The sequence below is a fragment of the Giraffa tippelskirchi genome, chromosome 9 (genome assembly GCF_054371585.1).
Source record: "Giraffa tippelskirchi isolate mGirTip1 chromosome 9, T2T-mGirTip1v1.2.pri, whole genome shotgun sequence".
NCBI lineage: Eukaryota > Metazoa > Chordata > Mammalia > Artiodactyla > Giraffidae > Giraffa > Giraffa tippelskirchi.
In genome coordinates, this window is record NC_137283.1 from 35,752,761 (window position 1) to 35,765,849 (window position 13,089).

A 13,089-nucleotide genomic window follows, 5' to 3' on the forward strand; every position below is an offset into this window, starting at 1 on the left:
AACAAAGTGTAGTATATCCATATAATGGAGTATTATAATGCAGGAAATGAAAGATTGACATGTGCTTCTGCGTGGATTTATCTTGAAAACATCCTGCCTATGCGTAAGAAGCCTGTGTATAGTAAAATTCCATTTATGTGTATGGTAAGACTGTATGTAGTAAGATTCCATTTATGTGAAGTTTCCAGATATTTCCAGAACAAGTAAAACCTTGAAGACAGGAAATAGATTAGTGGTTGTCAGGGCCCAGGGGGAGGGGAGGGTGAGAAGTTACTGCTAATGCACGTGGAGTTTCTTTTGAGGGTGAAGAAAATGTTTTAAAATTAGATAATGGTGGTGCTTTCACATCTCTGTAAATATACTAAAAACCAGTGAATTGTACACTCTAAAATGCTGAATTTTATGGTATGTGAATTATATCTTCACAAAGCTTTTGTTGAAAAATTCAGGCATGTGGGGATTAGAATTCTGGGCTCTCTCATCACTTTTATAAGGTGCTCCTGAAACTAATCCTAAAGGTCCGAGTGCAGGTAGAACAGCTTATTTTCTTAAAATTTTTTTCCTCCTTTACTTTTTTCCTCTCTTTTTACTTTTAATTTCGCTGGTGGAAGCTAAAAGTGCTTTTGTGTTGCTGACATCAACGTTTTTATTGCTTCATCATTTTTGTAGCCATGGAGAAAGGGAACAGATGGTAATCTTAAAAGAGAAATGTTCAATTTGGGGGAGAGAATTGTGTCTTTGGCTGCTATCTTTTGAAATAATTCACATGCATGATGCTCTTGTACATTAAAAAAACAGCTACCAATGTGGAGTAATTTGGGGTTTCTAATTAGAATTTCAAACCCACAAGGATCTTCAGTGGAGATGAAAATCTTTCCCAGAAGATCTTAGGGTCAGATTTGTTTCATGGGAAAAAAAAAAAAACAAAACTATTTTTACTCTTCTTAAAGAAAATCTCACCTGCAGTTATTTTTAAAACCACTTTCTTTTCCTAAGGTCTGAAAACCTTTTATAAAAATGGAATGTTGTCAGTATTTGTTAAATCTCCTGGTGATATTTTGGATCTGCCTATGTATAGTATATATTTAATTGCTATTCCAGTCAAGGAAATTGTGGTCATGGTGCATATCCAGTGTAAAAGGTATTTTGACTTGCCTCTTTGGATACTGATTGAGAAGACAAGTTCGGCATCCCTGTTTAAATGTCCTTAGCATGCTTACCTGGTGGCCCCTGACTGACTGTTCAGGAGCTTTGCAGGTATGCTGGGCCACACCTTCTACAAAGACAGCCAGGGTGTGGAACACTCCTTTAGATGCTTTTGCCAAAAGCCAGTTGCCAAAGAATGTGTTTATGGTTTAGGATCCAAGGGCTGGTGAGTGGCCGGCCAAGTGAAAAAATGGTTTCTTTTGCCTTCCTTCTCACCTCCTGCCTTCGGTACTTGCAGGAAGATCTGCCTGCACTGCAAGTGCCCTCAGGAGGAGCACATGGTCACAGTGATGCCCCTGGCGATGGAGAAGACCGTCAGCAAGCTCATGTTTGACTTCCAGAGGAACTCGACCTCGGATGACGACTCAGGCTGTGCCCTGGAGGAGTACGCCTGGGTCCCGCCGGGACTGAAGCCTGAACAGGTACCATTCTTTCTCTTCTTCTTCTTCTTCTTTTTTTTTTTTCTTTTTAATATTTATTTCTTTGGTTGCACTGTGTCTCAGTTGTGGCATGTGAACTCTTAGTTGCAGCATATGGAATCTAGTTCTCTGAGCCGGGATTGAACCCTGGCTGCCTGCACTGGGAGCGCAGAGTCTTAGCCTCAGGCCTGTCAGGGAAGTCCCAGAGCTACCACTCTTGACGAGAGGGCAGTTATGGGTTTGGCTTTTACCTTGGTCTTGCCCGTACTTCCTCATTGCGGTTCAGAAGGAAGAGCTGACTTTGCTGAGTCCGAAGAGACGTTGCTGTATGGGATGAAGACGTCTGGGTCCCCAGTGGGAAACCAGGAAGAGAAATGATGAGCTAATTCATTCTGCATTTCCATTTAAGCTGTTACCAAAAGATTTTCTAGAAACATCTAGAAACATTAGGTAATGAAACTGCATTTTTGGAGAGGGAAGGGGTGTACCTCCTTGGCCATCGATCTTAATGTTAAGATTCTTTGTAAAGGAGAGTAAGGAAATGAGAGTTTACCTAGTGATCTGATGCTGCGCGGAACAGTTTGGCCCGGCTTGACAAAGAAAGACACTGGCGCTTCCTGAAACATTTTGGCGCTGCCTGCAGGCTATAAATACTGCTGGCTTGGTTAGATGAACTTGGTTTCTTTCTGTGTCACTGCATTTCTCTCACTCATATACAACCTCCACTTTGCATTTCTTGGTCTTTGGAATTTTCTCCTGTTCCAGCCTCCTGTTGGTTTAGAAGCCCCTCCTGTAAGCTGGATACTTTCATGATCTTCCTTGTGCATCTTTGAGAGTCAGGTTTATCACAGCCTTAAGGGTTTGACCACTATTCCCTTCCTCTCACAGAGAAAAGTTCTTTCCCCGGAGATCTTCTCTACGTCTGGCAATGTTTTAAAGCTTAAAAAGCCCTAAAAGGTTAACTCTGGAACTTCAGATGTGATGCTCTTAGAAAAAGTTCTTTATGATGAGGGAATACCCCAAAATTCACCAAGAACGTGAGGATGGGACCCTGATAACATCTCCTCGGTTAGCCATTTCTCATTTTTCTTCTTCCAGTAATGAGGTTGTCATTTGACAGATGGAATCGCAAGCACACAGCCGGGATTTGTTTAACCAGCAAAGGATTGTTTAAATGTTTAATTACTCACTAATACTTAGAAATTGCTCATACTTAAAAAATTTTAATTTTAAAGTTGATATTTAGATCTTGAAATTTTGAGAATCTGAAATCTTACCTTCAAGAGAATCTGAAATCTTACTTTCTCAAGGATTGATATGCAGGCCATTGATTTGAGTGTGAGACATTCTTTCCGGAGTTTCAAAAGAGTAAATCTCCAGGTCAGCCTGGTCACCACTAAGCCCATTTCATCCTTTCGTGTTCATCTTCCTATACCCTACAGGCATTTGAGTTTTGTGAATTCTATTCTAATTCTTCACTTCAGTTCAGTTGCTCAGTCGTGTCCGAGTCTTTGCGACCCCATGAATCGCAGCACGCCAGGCCTGCCTGTCCATCACCAACTCCCAGAGTCCACCCAAACCCATGTCCATCAAGTCGGTGATGCCATCCAACCATCTCATCCTCTGTGGTCCCCTTCTCCTCCTGCCCCCAATCCTTCCCAGCATCAGGGTCTTTTCCAATGAGTCAGCTCTTCACATGAGGTGGCCAACGTATTGAAGTTTCAGGTTCAACATCAGTCCTTCCAATGAACACCCAGAATTGATCTCCTTTAGGATGGACTGGTTGGATCTCCTTGCAGTCCAAGGGACTCTCAAGAGTCTTCTCCAACACCACAGTTCAAAAGCATCAATTCTTCGGCACTCAGCTTTCTTCACCGTCCAACTCTCACATCCATACATGACCACTGGAAAAACCATAGCCTTGACTAGACGGACCTTTGTTGGCAAAGTAATGTCTCTGCTATTAAATATGCCCTCTAAGTTGGTCCTAACTTTCCTTCCAAGAAGTAAGCGTCTTTTAATTTCATGGCTGCAATCACCATCTGCAGTGATTTTGGAGCCCAAAAAATAAAGTCTGACCTGTTTGCCGTGTTTCCCCATCTATTTCCCATGAAGTGTTGGGACCAGATGCCATGATCTTCGTTTTCTGAACGTTGAGCTTTAAGCCAACTTCTTCACTCTCCTCTTTCACTTTCATCAAGAGGCTCTTTAGTTCTTCTTCACTTTCTGTCATAAGGGTGGTGTCATCTGCATATCTGAGGTTATTGATATTTTTCCTGGCAATCTTGATTCCAGCTTGTGTTTCTTCCAGCCCAGAATTTCTCATGATGTACTCTGCATAGAAGTTAAATAAGCAGGGTGACAATATACAGCCTTGACGTACTTCTTTTCCTATTTGGAACCAGTCTGTTGTTCCATGTCCAGTTCTAACTGTTGCTTCCTGACCTGCATGCAGGTTTCTCAAGAGACAGGTCAGATGGTCTGGTATTCCCATCTCTTTCAGAATTTTCCACAGTTTATTGTGATCCACACAGTCAAAGGCTTTGGCATAGTCAATAAAGCAGAAATAGATGTTTTTCTGGAACTCTCTTGCTTTTTTGATGATCCAGTGGATGTTGGCAATTCTAATTCTTACTAGGATGAAAATGTCTTAGAATAGAAACTTTCACAGAGAATAATCTCTGTGAGAATTGAAAGGAATTCTGTGTTGGGTTATCAGCAGAAATAAATAAGAATGTTTTCTCCCAGGTGGCACTTGTGTTAAAGAACCCACATGCCAATGTAGGGAGACATGAGACGTGAGTTCGATCCCTGGGTCGAGAAGATCCCCTGGAGGAGGAAATGGCAACAACCCACTCCAATATTCTTGCTTGGGAAGTCCCGTGGACAGAGGCGCCTGAAGGGGCCTGGAGGGCTACAGTCCATAGGGTCACAAAGAGTTGGATGCAGTTGGAGAGATTTAGCATGCATGCACGTTTTCTCCCAGTTTGTATATTAAGGTTAAATCTTTATTTTCTTCTGTTTCTGTAAAGACTGTATTATTATTAAGTTGAAGCAGAATGAGAGTATTTGATTGAGTTTGTCTGGAAACTTAGATGAGGTGGTGGGTGACTAATATCTGTGTTTGACATCACCCTTCTACTGCCAGTACTTGAGCAGTGAGTTTTCACACCTTGATACATCTGTGAGCCTGTTTCGTTTTCTTGCTAACCTCATTTCCAGCAGCTTCCAAGAGACCCATCCTTCTTTTGTTCATGTTGCTTCCTGCTGAATTGGGCTCTGAAATTCCAAAGTTAAGCTATTTTCAGTTCCCTGCTTAGGCAGATTCTTTTCTAAGGCCATTAAATATCATTCTATGATGTCCAGATTCAGAGAACATTTTCTACTGACCTAAGAGAACAGACACTTGCAAAAGTTAAAGGGCTTGGTGACATCCATCAATTCCAAAAATGATTGCTTACGTATTTTTGAAGGCCACTTGCCTCATCCAAAGTGAGTATCTTTGGGGAACATAAAACATCTTTCTTTTGATTTGTTTTGAAAGAAAATGATTAATGCTATTAAATCAGTGGTTTGTATTATGTCAGATGACAGAGTATTCCCATCTCTTGTAATTGTATTTTTCTTCAAATGGTTTTCTCTATTCACAACACTTACTCAGACCTATATGACACAGATGATTAGAAAGGAAATTGTTCTCCAGAGAGACTATCTTTTTAAGTTATTTGAAGGGCTCTATAGTTGCCTAATAAAATAAGAATCTGTATTAAAGGTGTTTCAAGGGATCATGTTGCATGAAAAAAATAGTCTTCAGATTTTTAAATTACAAGATCTTTGAAAGTCTGTTACTTATGGAACTGATTATAGGCTTAAAGATTTTTTTCAAAGGTTGCCTGGTAGATTTTAGAAAAACTTAAGACCCAAATACCTCTTACTAATAAAAATTCTGGTATTTAATATGATGTTAGTTGTCTCTGACTTGAGAAAAAACATTTTTCTATCAGGAGAAATTACAGTGGATATTAAAATGCTTTGTGCTGGAGGCAAAATGCTCAAGACCAGTTAGGGTTCCGAGTAATGTGCTTTCATTTTTGTTAAAAACCTTTCATTTTATTCCCTGGTTGTGGGGTTGGTAATATGCCTTCGGGTGACACTCTTTATTATTCTGTTTCTTCTGAGAAATGCCTTCAGTTAAATAAAATGGCAACGAAAGCTACCCCCCTTTTAAAAGGAGGTGTTCTTGAATATGGGCAGTTAATTTTATTAAAATCTACTAGCTGCAAAAACCCAGCCTTCTTAAAATAGTATAAAAAACCATAAAGATAACAGTCAATGCCGGAAAAGAAAGGCTTCTAAGGTGCGTTTTTTAATGACCAGACTGAAAACTGATCAGAGAGGTTGCCAAGATCCTTTGTCTCTGCTCACTCCGGGTGAGGCATTTAATATTATGCAGAGAGCCCTGCGGAGGCAGGACGGAAAACTGGAGTCTTCCCTGATGGCCCCTCTGAGGTCATCTGTAAGCCTCCAATTTCTCTTCAGACTCCAGCAGGTCATTGTATGTGCTCTGTCTCCTAGAACTGCTCTGGGGAGACATTTATAGTAGATAATACTTTAGGAAGAATTTGGAAATTATTTAACAAGCTGTAAGAAAGGAAAACGGTGAGCAGGGTTTCTAAACCTCAGTGCTGTTGACATTTTAGGCTGAATGATTCTTGCTGTCGGGGCAGTCCTGGGCATTATAGGATGGTTAGCAGCATCCCTGGCCCCCACCACCTACTTGATGCCAGTAGCACTCACCACGCCCTCCATTGGGATGACCAGACCCAGACACGTATCAGAATACCATTCATTGCCCCTGGGGGATGAGCTGGGCACCCTGGTTGAGAACCACTGGGTAAAAGTAGTGTTAAAACCTGGAGGACCTGTCAACACAAGCGTGGCCCAATCCAGACAAGAAAAGGATGACTCAGTTGAGTAAACATTTATTTGAGCACCTCCCAGGTCCTAGCTCTGGTATTACAGCTGCTGCCTTGAAACGAGGCTGAGTATTTGGCAGAGTGAGAAAGGTGATCCCACGCTGCTTGAGCAGAGGCCAGTACTCATTTTCCCGATAAGTCAAAACAAGAATTGAAATGGTGTGAGGAGCAGGTTGTTGGGTGGGTCACCATTTGTTCTCCAAAACAAGAGATAGCATTCTCTTTCCATAATGGGAAGACTCTGCCTGTTGAAAAAAGGGAAAGAAAAGAAGAAGGAAAGCGGATAAAAATCACTCATAATTCTGCCAACCACAGAAAACTGTTTTCCAGAGTTTTTGGAATGTGTGTGGGCTTCCCTGGTGACTCAAACAGTGAAGAATCTGCCTGCAATGCTGGAGACACAGGAGATGAGAGTTCGATCCCTGGGTTGGAAAGATCCCCGGAGGAGGGCATGGCAACCCACTCCAGTATTTTGGCCTGAAGAATCCCATGGACAGAGGAGCCCAGCAGGCTACGGTCCATGGGGTCACAAAGAGTCCAAAATGATGAGCAATTAACACTTTTACTTTCACTTGGAATGCATGTAACAGGAATCTATGTGTATAGGCTTAAATTTCTGTTTTGTTTTGGAGAAAAATGTGATGATGCTATCCATTTATCTTGAAATTTCTTTCATTTCACATATTGTGAACATTTTTTTCCTCTATTTTTTCTGTATTTGAAAGTTGCTCAGTCATGTCTGACTGTTTGTGACTCCATGGACTATACAGTCCATGGAATTCTTCAGGTCAGAATACTGGAGTGGGTAGCCATTTCCTTCTCCAGGGGATCTTCCCAACCCAGGGATCGAACCCAGGTCTCTCACATTGCAGGCGGATTCTTTACCACCTGAGCTACCAGAGAAGCCCAAATTTCTGTATTTAGACCCAGATTATCTTTTGGAATAGGTGTATAGTTCTCTATTAGTAGTTACCAACCTGTAGTGTCACCACTCACCACTAGGAGGCATTAGGAAGTGTAGGTTTAGATGGGGGTAGTTATTGTCAAAATGGTTAGGGGGTTCCACTCGAATTTTGATGGATAGGGGCTTGGGATGCTAAATATTCTGAGAAGTACCAGGCGATCCTGCGCAAAGGAGAATTGATCCCTCCCAAATGCCAGGAGCACAACCATCAAACAGCCCTGAACTGAAAAGTTATTTTTGAACATACTCATCCTTGGGAGCTTTTCTCTATATTAAATAAAGCAGTAGCAGCCAGCATTCCTGTACACTTACCTGCTCCTCTCCTTCAGCATGACCCCTAGAGGTGGAGAGGTCACATGTAAACCCCTTTAAGGCTTTTGATTCATTGTGCCAGTAAGACTTTTGATTCGTTGTGCTAAACTGCCGTCCAGAAATGTCGTGAGTGGTGCGTCCTCTGGGTGGATAGCTTTCATTGGGTCTGTGAGGATATGGTTTTTCTGCATCTGCTTCTGATCCTTGAAAATGTGAAGAGACCATCAGATTGCTTCTCCTGAGTGAATGTCCTTTTATCAATGTTTTGGATACTCCAGATTTCCATGGAGGGTTCTCAGATAGGAATGTCTTCACATCTTTGGTCTCCCAGTGTTAGTGACATTACCTTGACCATAACCCTATTTTTGCATATAAACAATGGCAATTAGGTTATTTCTGCAGAACTCTCAACTTTCTCTTCAGACTGTTGCAGGAAGGATGAAGAGGGGATACTAGAAGTAATTGCCCAATTTGGGGCTTTCAAAGCATTTTTCCATATGTGGCAAAATAGACCATCCAATATTACCTAAAATATAGTAGTGAATTAGTTTGTTTAAAATACCTCTATTGGGAATATGTAAAATTCTTTATTTGGCTTTTAATTTAATGATTGTTACTCATCCATCAGGTGTCAGATTAAATGTATTTCCTGAAGGAGTTTCTCTAACCACCCCACTCTTTCAATATAAGATTAGGTCCCCAATTCCATGCTTTCCAAGAGTCCCCCCCATTTTCCTTTTCGTTAATTTTTTTGCTTAGTCACTAAGTCATGTCTGACTCTCTATGTCCACGACCCCATGGACATAGCACCTCTCAAACTTGTAATTATTTCTTTAATATTTGGCTTTCTGACTTTGCTTTAAGATTCAGGAGGTCAGGGGTCTTATCTGCTTTGTTCTTTAGGAATTTCCCAGTGCCTAGCATACATAGTGCCAGGCACCCTACCAATATTTGTTAAGAGACAGACAGGTGACCAGGAGCCTTTGCAGAACCAGTGATGTTCAGGGTTGCATCGCAATGAAAAGATAAAGGTCTTTTCAATGTTTTTCTACATAAAAACAGGATTATTCTGTATCCATTATTCCTGCTCCCTGTTTTTCTTAAAAACATACTCAAGCAAATTCCCCGAACAATCCCAGCGGCTTCAGAGATGTCTTAGGTTGGAAAGGCAGGAGATGGATGACATGCGGGCAAGGACAGTGTTCTGGCACAGACTTGTGGCAGCACCACCAGCTCTAGCACTCTGGGTGCCAGGAGCCAAGGGTCTGGCAGAAGCCCTCCATGTTTCCAAACCAGAAGACCAGTTGTGTCACAGGATCACTTGGAGAATGCATTTGGAGGCTCAAGGGGAGGCATTATAGTGCAGTGGAAAAAGCCCCGCTCCCAGAGTCCAGTAAGTCTGGCTTCTGCTCCCTTTCTGACCTTGGGAAAGTTGTTCAGTTTCCAGGAGCCTCAGTTTTCCTCCTGAGGGTGATGATAATAGCATGGAGACAATTATTAAACTTGCTCTGAACCCTTGTTTCGTGCCCACCACCATTTTCAACTTTACATGCATTACCACTCTTAATTTTTTTTTCTTTTTTTTTTTTTGTCTCTTAAAACAATCTTTATTTTTAATTTCACAAGTAATATGTAAGTTTTCTCCATTATAAATGCCAATGCAAATTAGTCTTTCTGCTACCAGGCTTCTCTGACATGATATTCATGTGATTTCCATTCTTTTTTTTTTTTTTTTTTTAATAAATTTATTTATTTTAGTTGGGGGCTAATTACTTTACAATATTGTAATAGTTTTTGCCATACATTGACATGAATCAGCCATGGGTCTACATGTGATCCCCTTCCTGGACCTCCCACCCACCTCCCTCCCCATCCCATCCCTCTGGGCCATCCCATTGCCCCGGCCCTGAGCCCTTGTCTCATGCATCGAACATGGAATGGTGTTCTGTTTCACATATGATAATATACATGTTTATAACAACGTGATTTGGTCGTTATTATTCCTGTTTTAGAAATGACTGAAGCAGGGCTTGGAGAAGTGAAGTAACTTGCCCAGGATCACACAGCTGAGAAGCAGCAGGGAGGAATTCAGTCTTAGACACCGAGAGCCCGGAGCTGTTACTCTGCAGATCTATAGATCTAGCACAGGGCTGGTCTGGCCCTGAGTGAGGGAGCATGTAGAAAGTTCCCAGGGCAGTGTCTACACACAGTAGATGCTCAGTAGAATGACTGTCTCTTTATCACCCTTCTTGTGAAGCTGTAGCAGGTGTCACTGATCACTACTGCCCTGAGCAAGCAGGAAAAAGCGGGGAAGGAACATCAGGCTGTCCACATGGAGGATGGTTATGTCGGGTGGGAGAGGGTCAGCATAGGATCAGCCGGAATCCAGGGCTCCTCCTCAGCCTTTTCAAAGGCTTTAAAAAATTATTTTCATCCTGCTGCTGCAGGAACTGTTCTGCTCCCCACATTCTCTTCTGTGGGCTTGCTGTAAAGGTGCAGCTTCTTTCTCGTGAACTTCTGGCCGCACTGAACCAGAGCAGTTTGAACAGGGGCCCAGGCGGAGCCACCTGACTCTGAAAACTTCAATGTTCCAAGTGGGCTTTGGGGATGTCTGCTGAAGAAATGCACTCTGCCACCCCTCCTTCCTCGGTGCCTGAGGTTACCTGTAGCCTCTCAGTGCCCAGATCGGCGAGGAGTAAGTTCCAGGGGAATTTTCTGTAGACCATTCAGAGTGCAAAGAGAGCCTTCCCACAAAGCAAAGTGGCCTGTTCTGAGGATGCTCAGGTCATCTGAAGGCATAGCTCCTTACTCTGTCACTCTCAGCCTCTTCAGCAGCCATTTCTAGTGGGTGGGCTTCATGCCAGCTTTCCACTGGACTCTACCCCCTAGTCAGAGTTGAAAGATGAATCACAGTGTATGCTGGAGAACTCTGTGACAAAGGAACAGCAAAAGGACTGTTTCATTCCTTTGTTCACTGGTCTCCTGTGCACCTCCTCTGTGCAGGCACCATGCTAGGCACTGCAGATGAAACAATGACCAAGATCACTGAGGTTTCTAAGTGGGGCTGTTGGAGACCTGTCCATTAGGAAACAAACGACTGAGATAATTGAACATTGTAAATTTAAAAATGATGTAAACAGTAGAGCTGTAAACATTTAGTGAACTCCTGCATGCACCAGGCACTCTCTTAGGTGCTTTGCATTTAATTAACCATGAAGACTAGATAGCATCACCGACTCAATGGACATGAGTTATAGCAAGCTCTGGGAGATAGTGAAGGACAGGGAAGCCTGGAGTGTTGCAGCCCATGGGGTCACACAGAGTTGGACACAACTGAGCAACTGAACAACAACAACAACAAATGATGGAAATAAAGTGGCTTCTATGATCAGGACTGTGGGCCAGAGTGTTGGGGCGGCAGGGATTGGCTAATTTAGATTGATTGGTCAGGACCTGCCTCTCTGGGGAGATGGTCTTTGAGCTGCTACTGAATGATAGGAGGAAGCCCACCCTGCAAAGATCTGGCTGGTTGCAGAAGTTCAGAAGTGAAATGAAATCTGTACTCACTTTGTATCTATGCTCAGAATTTGGGGAGGGCATTGTTGGACGGTCTAGGGAGAAATAAGTAGGGCCCGCGCCATGCTGAGGTCTTGCCAAGGCAGCCACCCACCGACCTGAGGGCTGGGCAGTTCCACTGCTGTTCCTCGCCCTGGGGAATCAAAGGCGCCCCCGTCACCCATCACCTTGACCTGTCTGCCTGTGAGCAGAGATAAGCCAACACAGATTCCCCATTCAGAGGTGACTAGAGAGGGAGCAAGAGGCCTTCACCAAACCAAGTGCGTAATGTATGCTTTATATACGTTTGTGTCTACCCCTTTTGTCACATGGCCTACCTTCTAAAATGTCTAATATGTCAGCCTATTGGAGAGAGACAGACATGGTCCTGTTCACCACCATATCCTCAGTGCTTAAAATAATGTCTGAAAGATTATTCAGTAAACAGATGTTACATGAATTAAGTCACATTTCATCCTCGTATAAAATCCCCTCTTTTCCCACTGAATACCTTGCAGCTCGAGAGTCAGAGGCTTGACCAGGGTGCCCCAGCTCTCAATGGGCAGAGGCGGAACTCACTCCAGCCTTCTACTTGACCCAGGACCCGTTTGGGCTATTCTTCCTACACCGCCCTCACCTCCATGGTGACCCACCCAAGATATCAGATCCGAGGAAGCTGACTTGGCGTGTGTTGGAGGTGGGAGCAGCATATGTCACAGTAGGCTCTTTCATTCCTAGGGGAGACAGGTTGCTTTGCATCTCCAGGTGACCCTGGTGACTAAGGAATTCCTCTCTCCCCACCTCCAGTTTCCCCACCACTGCAGGAAGTAGCAGAGCCCCACCTTCTTCAAAGGCTTGTTTCCCTGTCAGCAATCTCTCTATCTCCGGCCCTTCTCAGTCTCTCATCCTGGCTAGGAACCCACTTGGTGACAGACACATTTTGTCATCTTCTTCCACTGGCCCTTGTATTCCTGGTATGGTGTCTTCATACCTGGGCACTCAACAGTGATATTCATTGAGCAGATATTTATCAAGTGATAAGTATGTTCCAGGTACTGCAGAAACAGCCATGAACAAACAAGTGTTCTTGCTCTTTCGGAGCTGACACTCTAGTGGAAGAATCAGGCAGGTGAACTATTGAATGAACAATACACTTTCAGCGTGCTGGGAAAGCAATTTTTAAAAAGGGGGATGATATGATTGAGAGCCAGGGTTGGCAAAATTTTTCTGTGACGAGCCAGACAGTAAATATTTTCAGTTTTGTGGGACATAGTCTCTGTCGCAAATACCCAGCTCCAACGTTGTCATGTGAGAGCAGTCAGACAACACATAAATGAATGGGCATGATCATGTGACAATAAAACTTTATTAACAAAACCGGACAGTGGGCCTGATTTGACCCACAGGCTGTGTAGTTTGCTAGTCCCTGATTTGGCGAATCTACTTCTTCAAATGAGGCGACCAAAGAAAGCCTCTCTGCGGAGATGACATCTAAGCTGAGTTATTACTTGGAATGATGGTTAGGTTACCCAGATTCAGCCATTCCAGTGGTTTTCAAAGTCTGGTTCCCATACCAGCAACATTAGTATCACCTGGGAACTTAGTAAAATATACGGATTCTCAGGCTGTGTCCCAGACCTGCTGAACCAGAGCCCTG

At 43.1% G+C, this 13,089-nt stretch overlaps 1 protein-coding gene across 3 annotated transcripts in view; it reads left to right on the forward strand.

Annotated features, from left to right (window-relative positions):
* Positions 1-13,089, forward strand: part of PRICKLE2 (prickle planar cell polarity protein 2) — a 346,419-nt gene that overhangs the window by 243,975 nt on the left and 89,355 nt on the right. For all 3 annotated transcript variants that reach the window (XM_081524526.1, XM_081524524.1, XM_081524525.1), the window contains exon 3: positions 1,445-1,628. In XM_081524526.1, the coding sequence (XP_081380652.1) occupies positions 1,445-1,628 (184 nt within the window). The remainder of the gene's footprint in view (positions 1-1,444; positions 1,629-13,089) is intronic.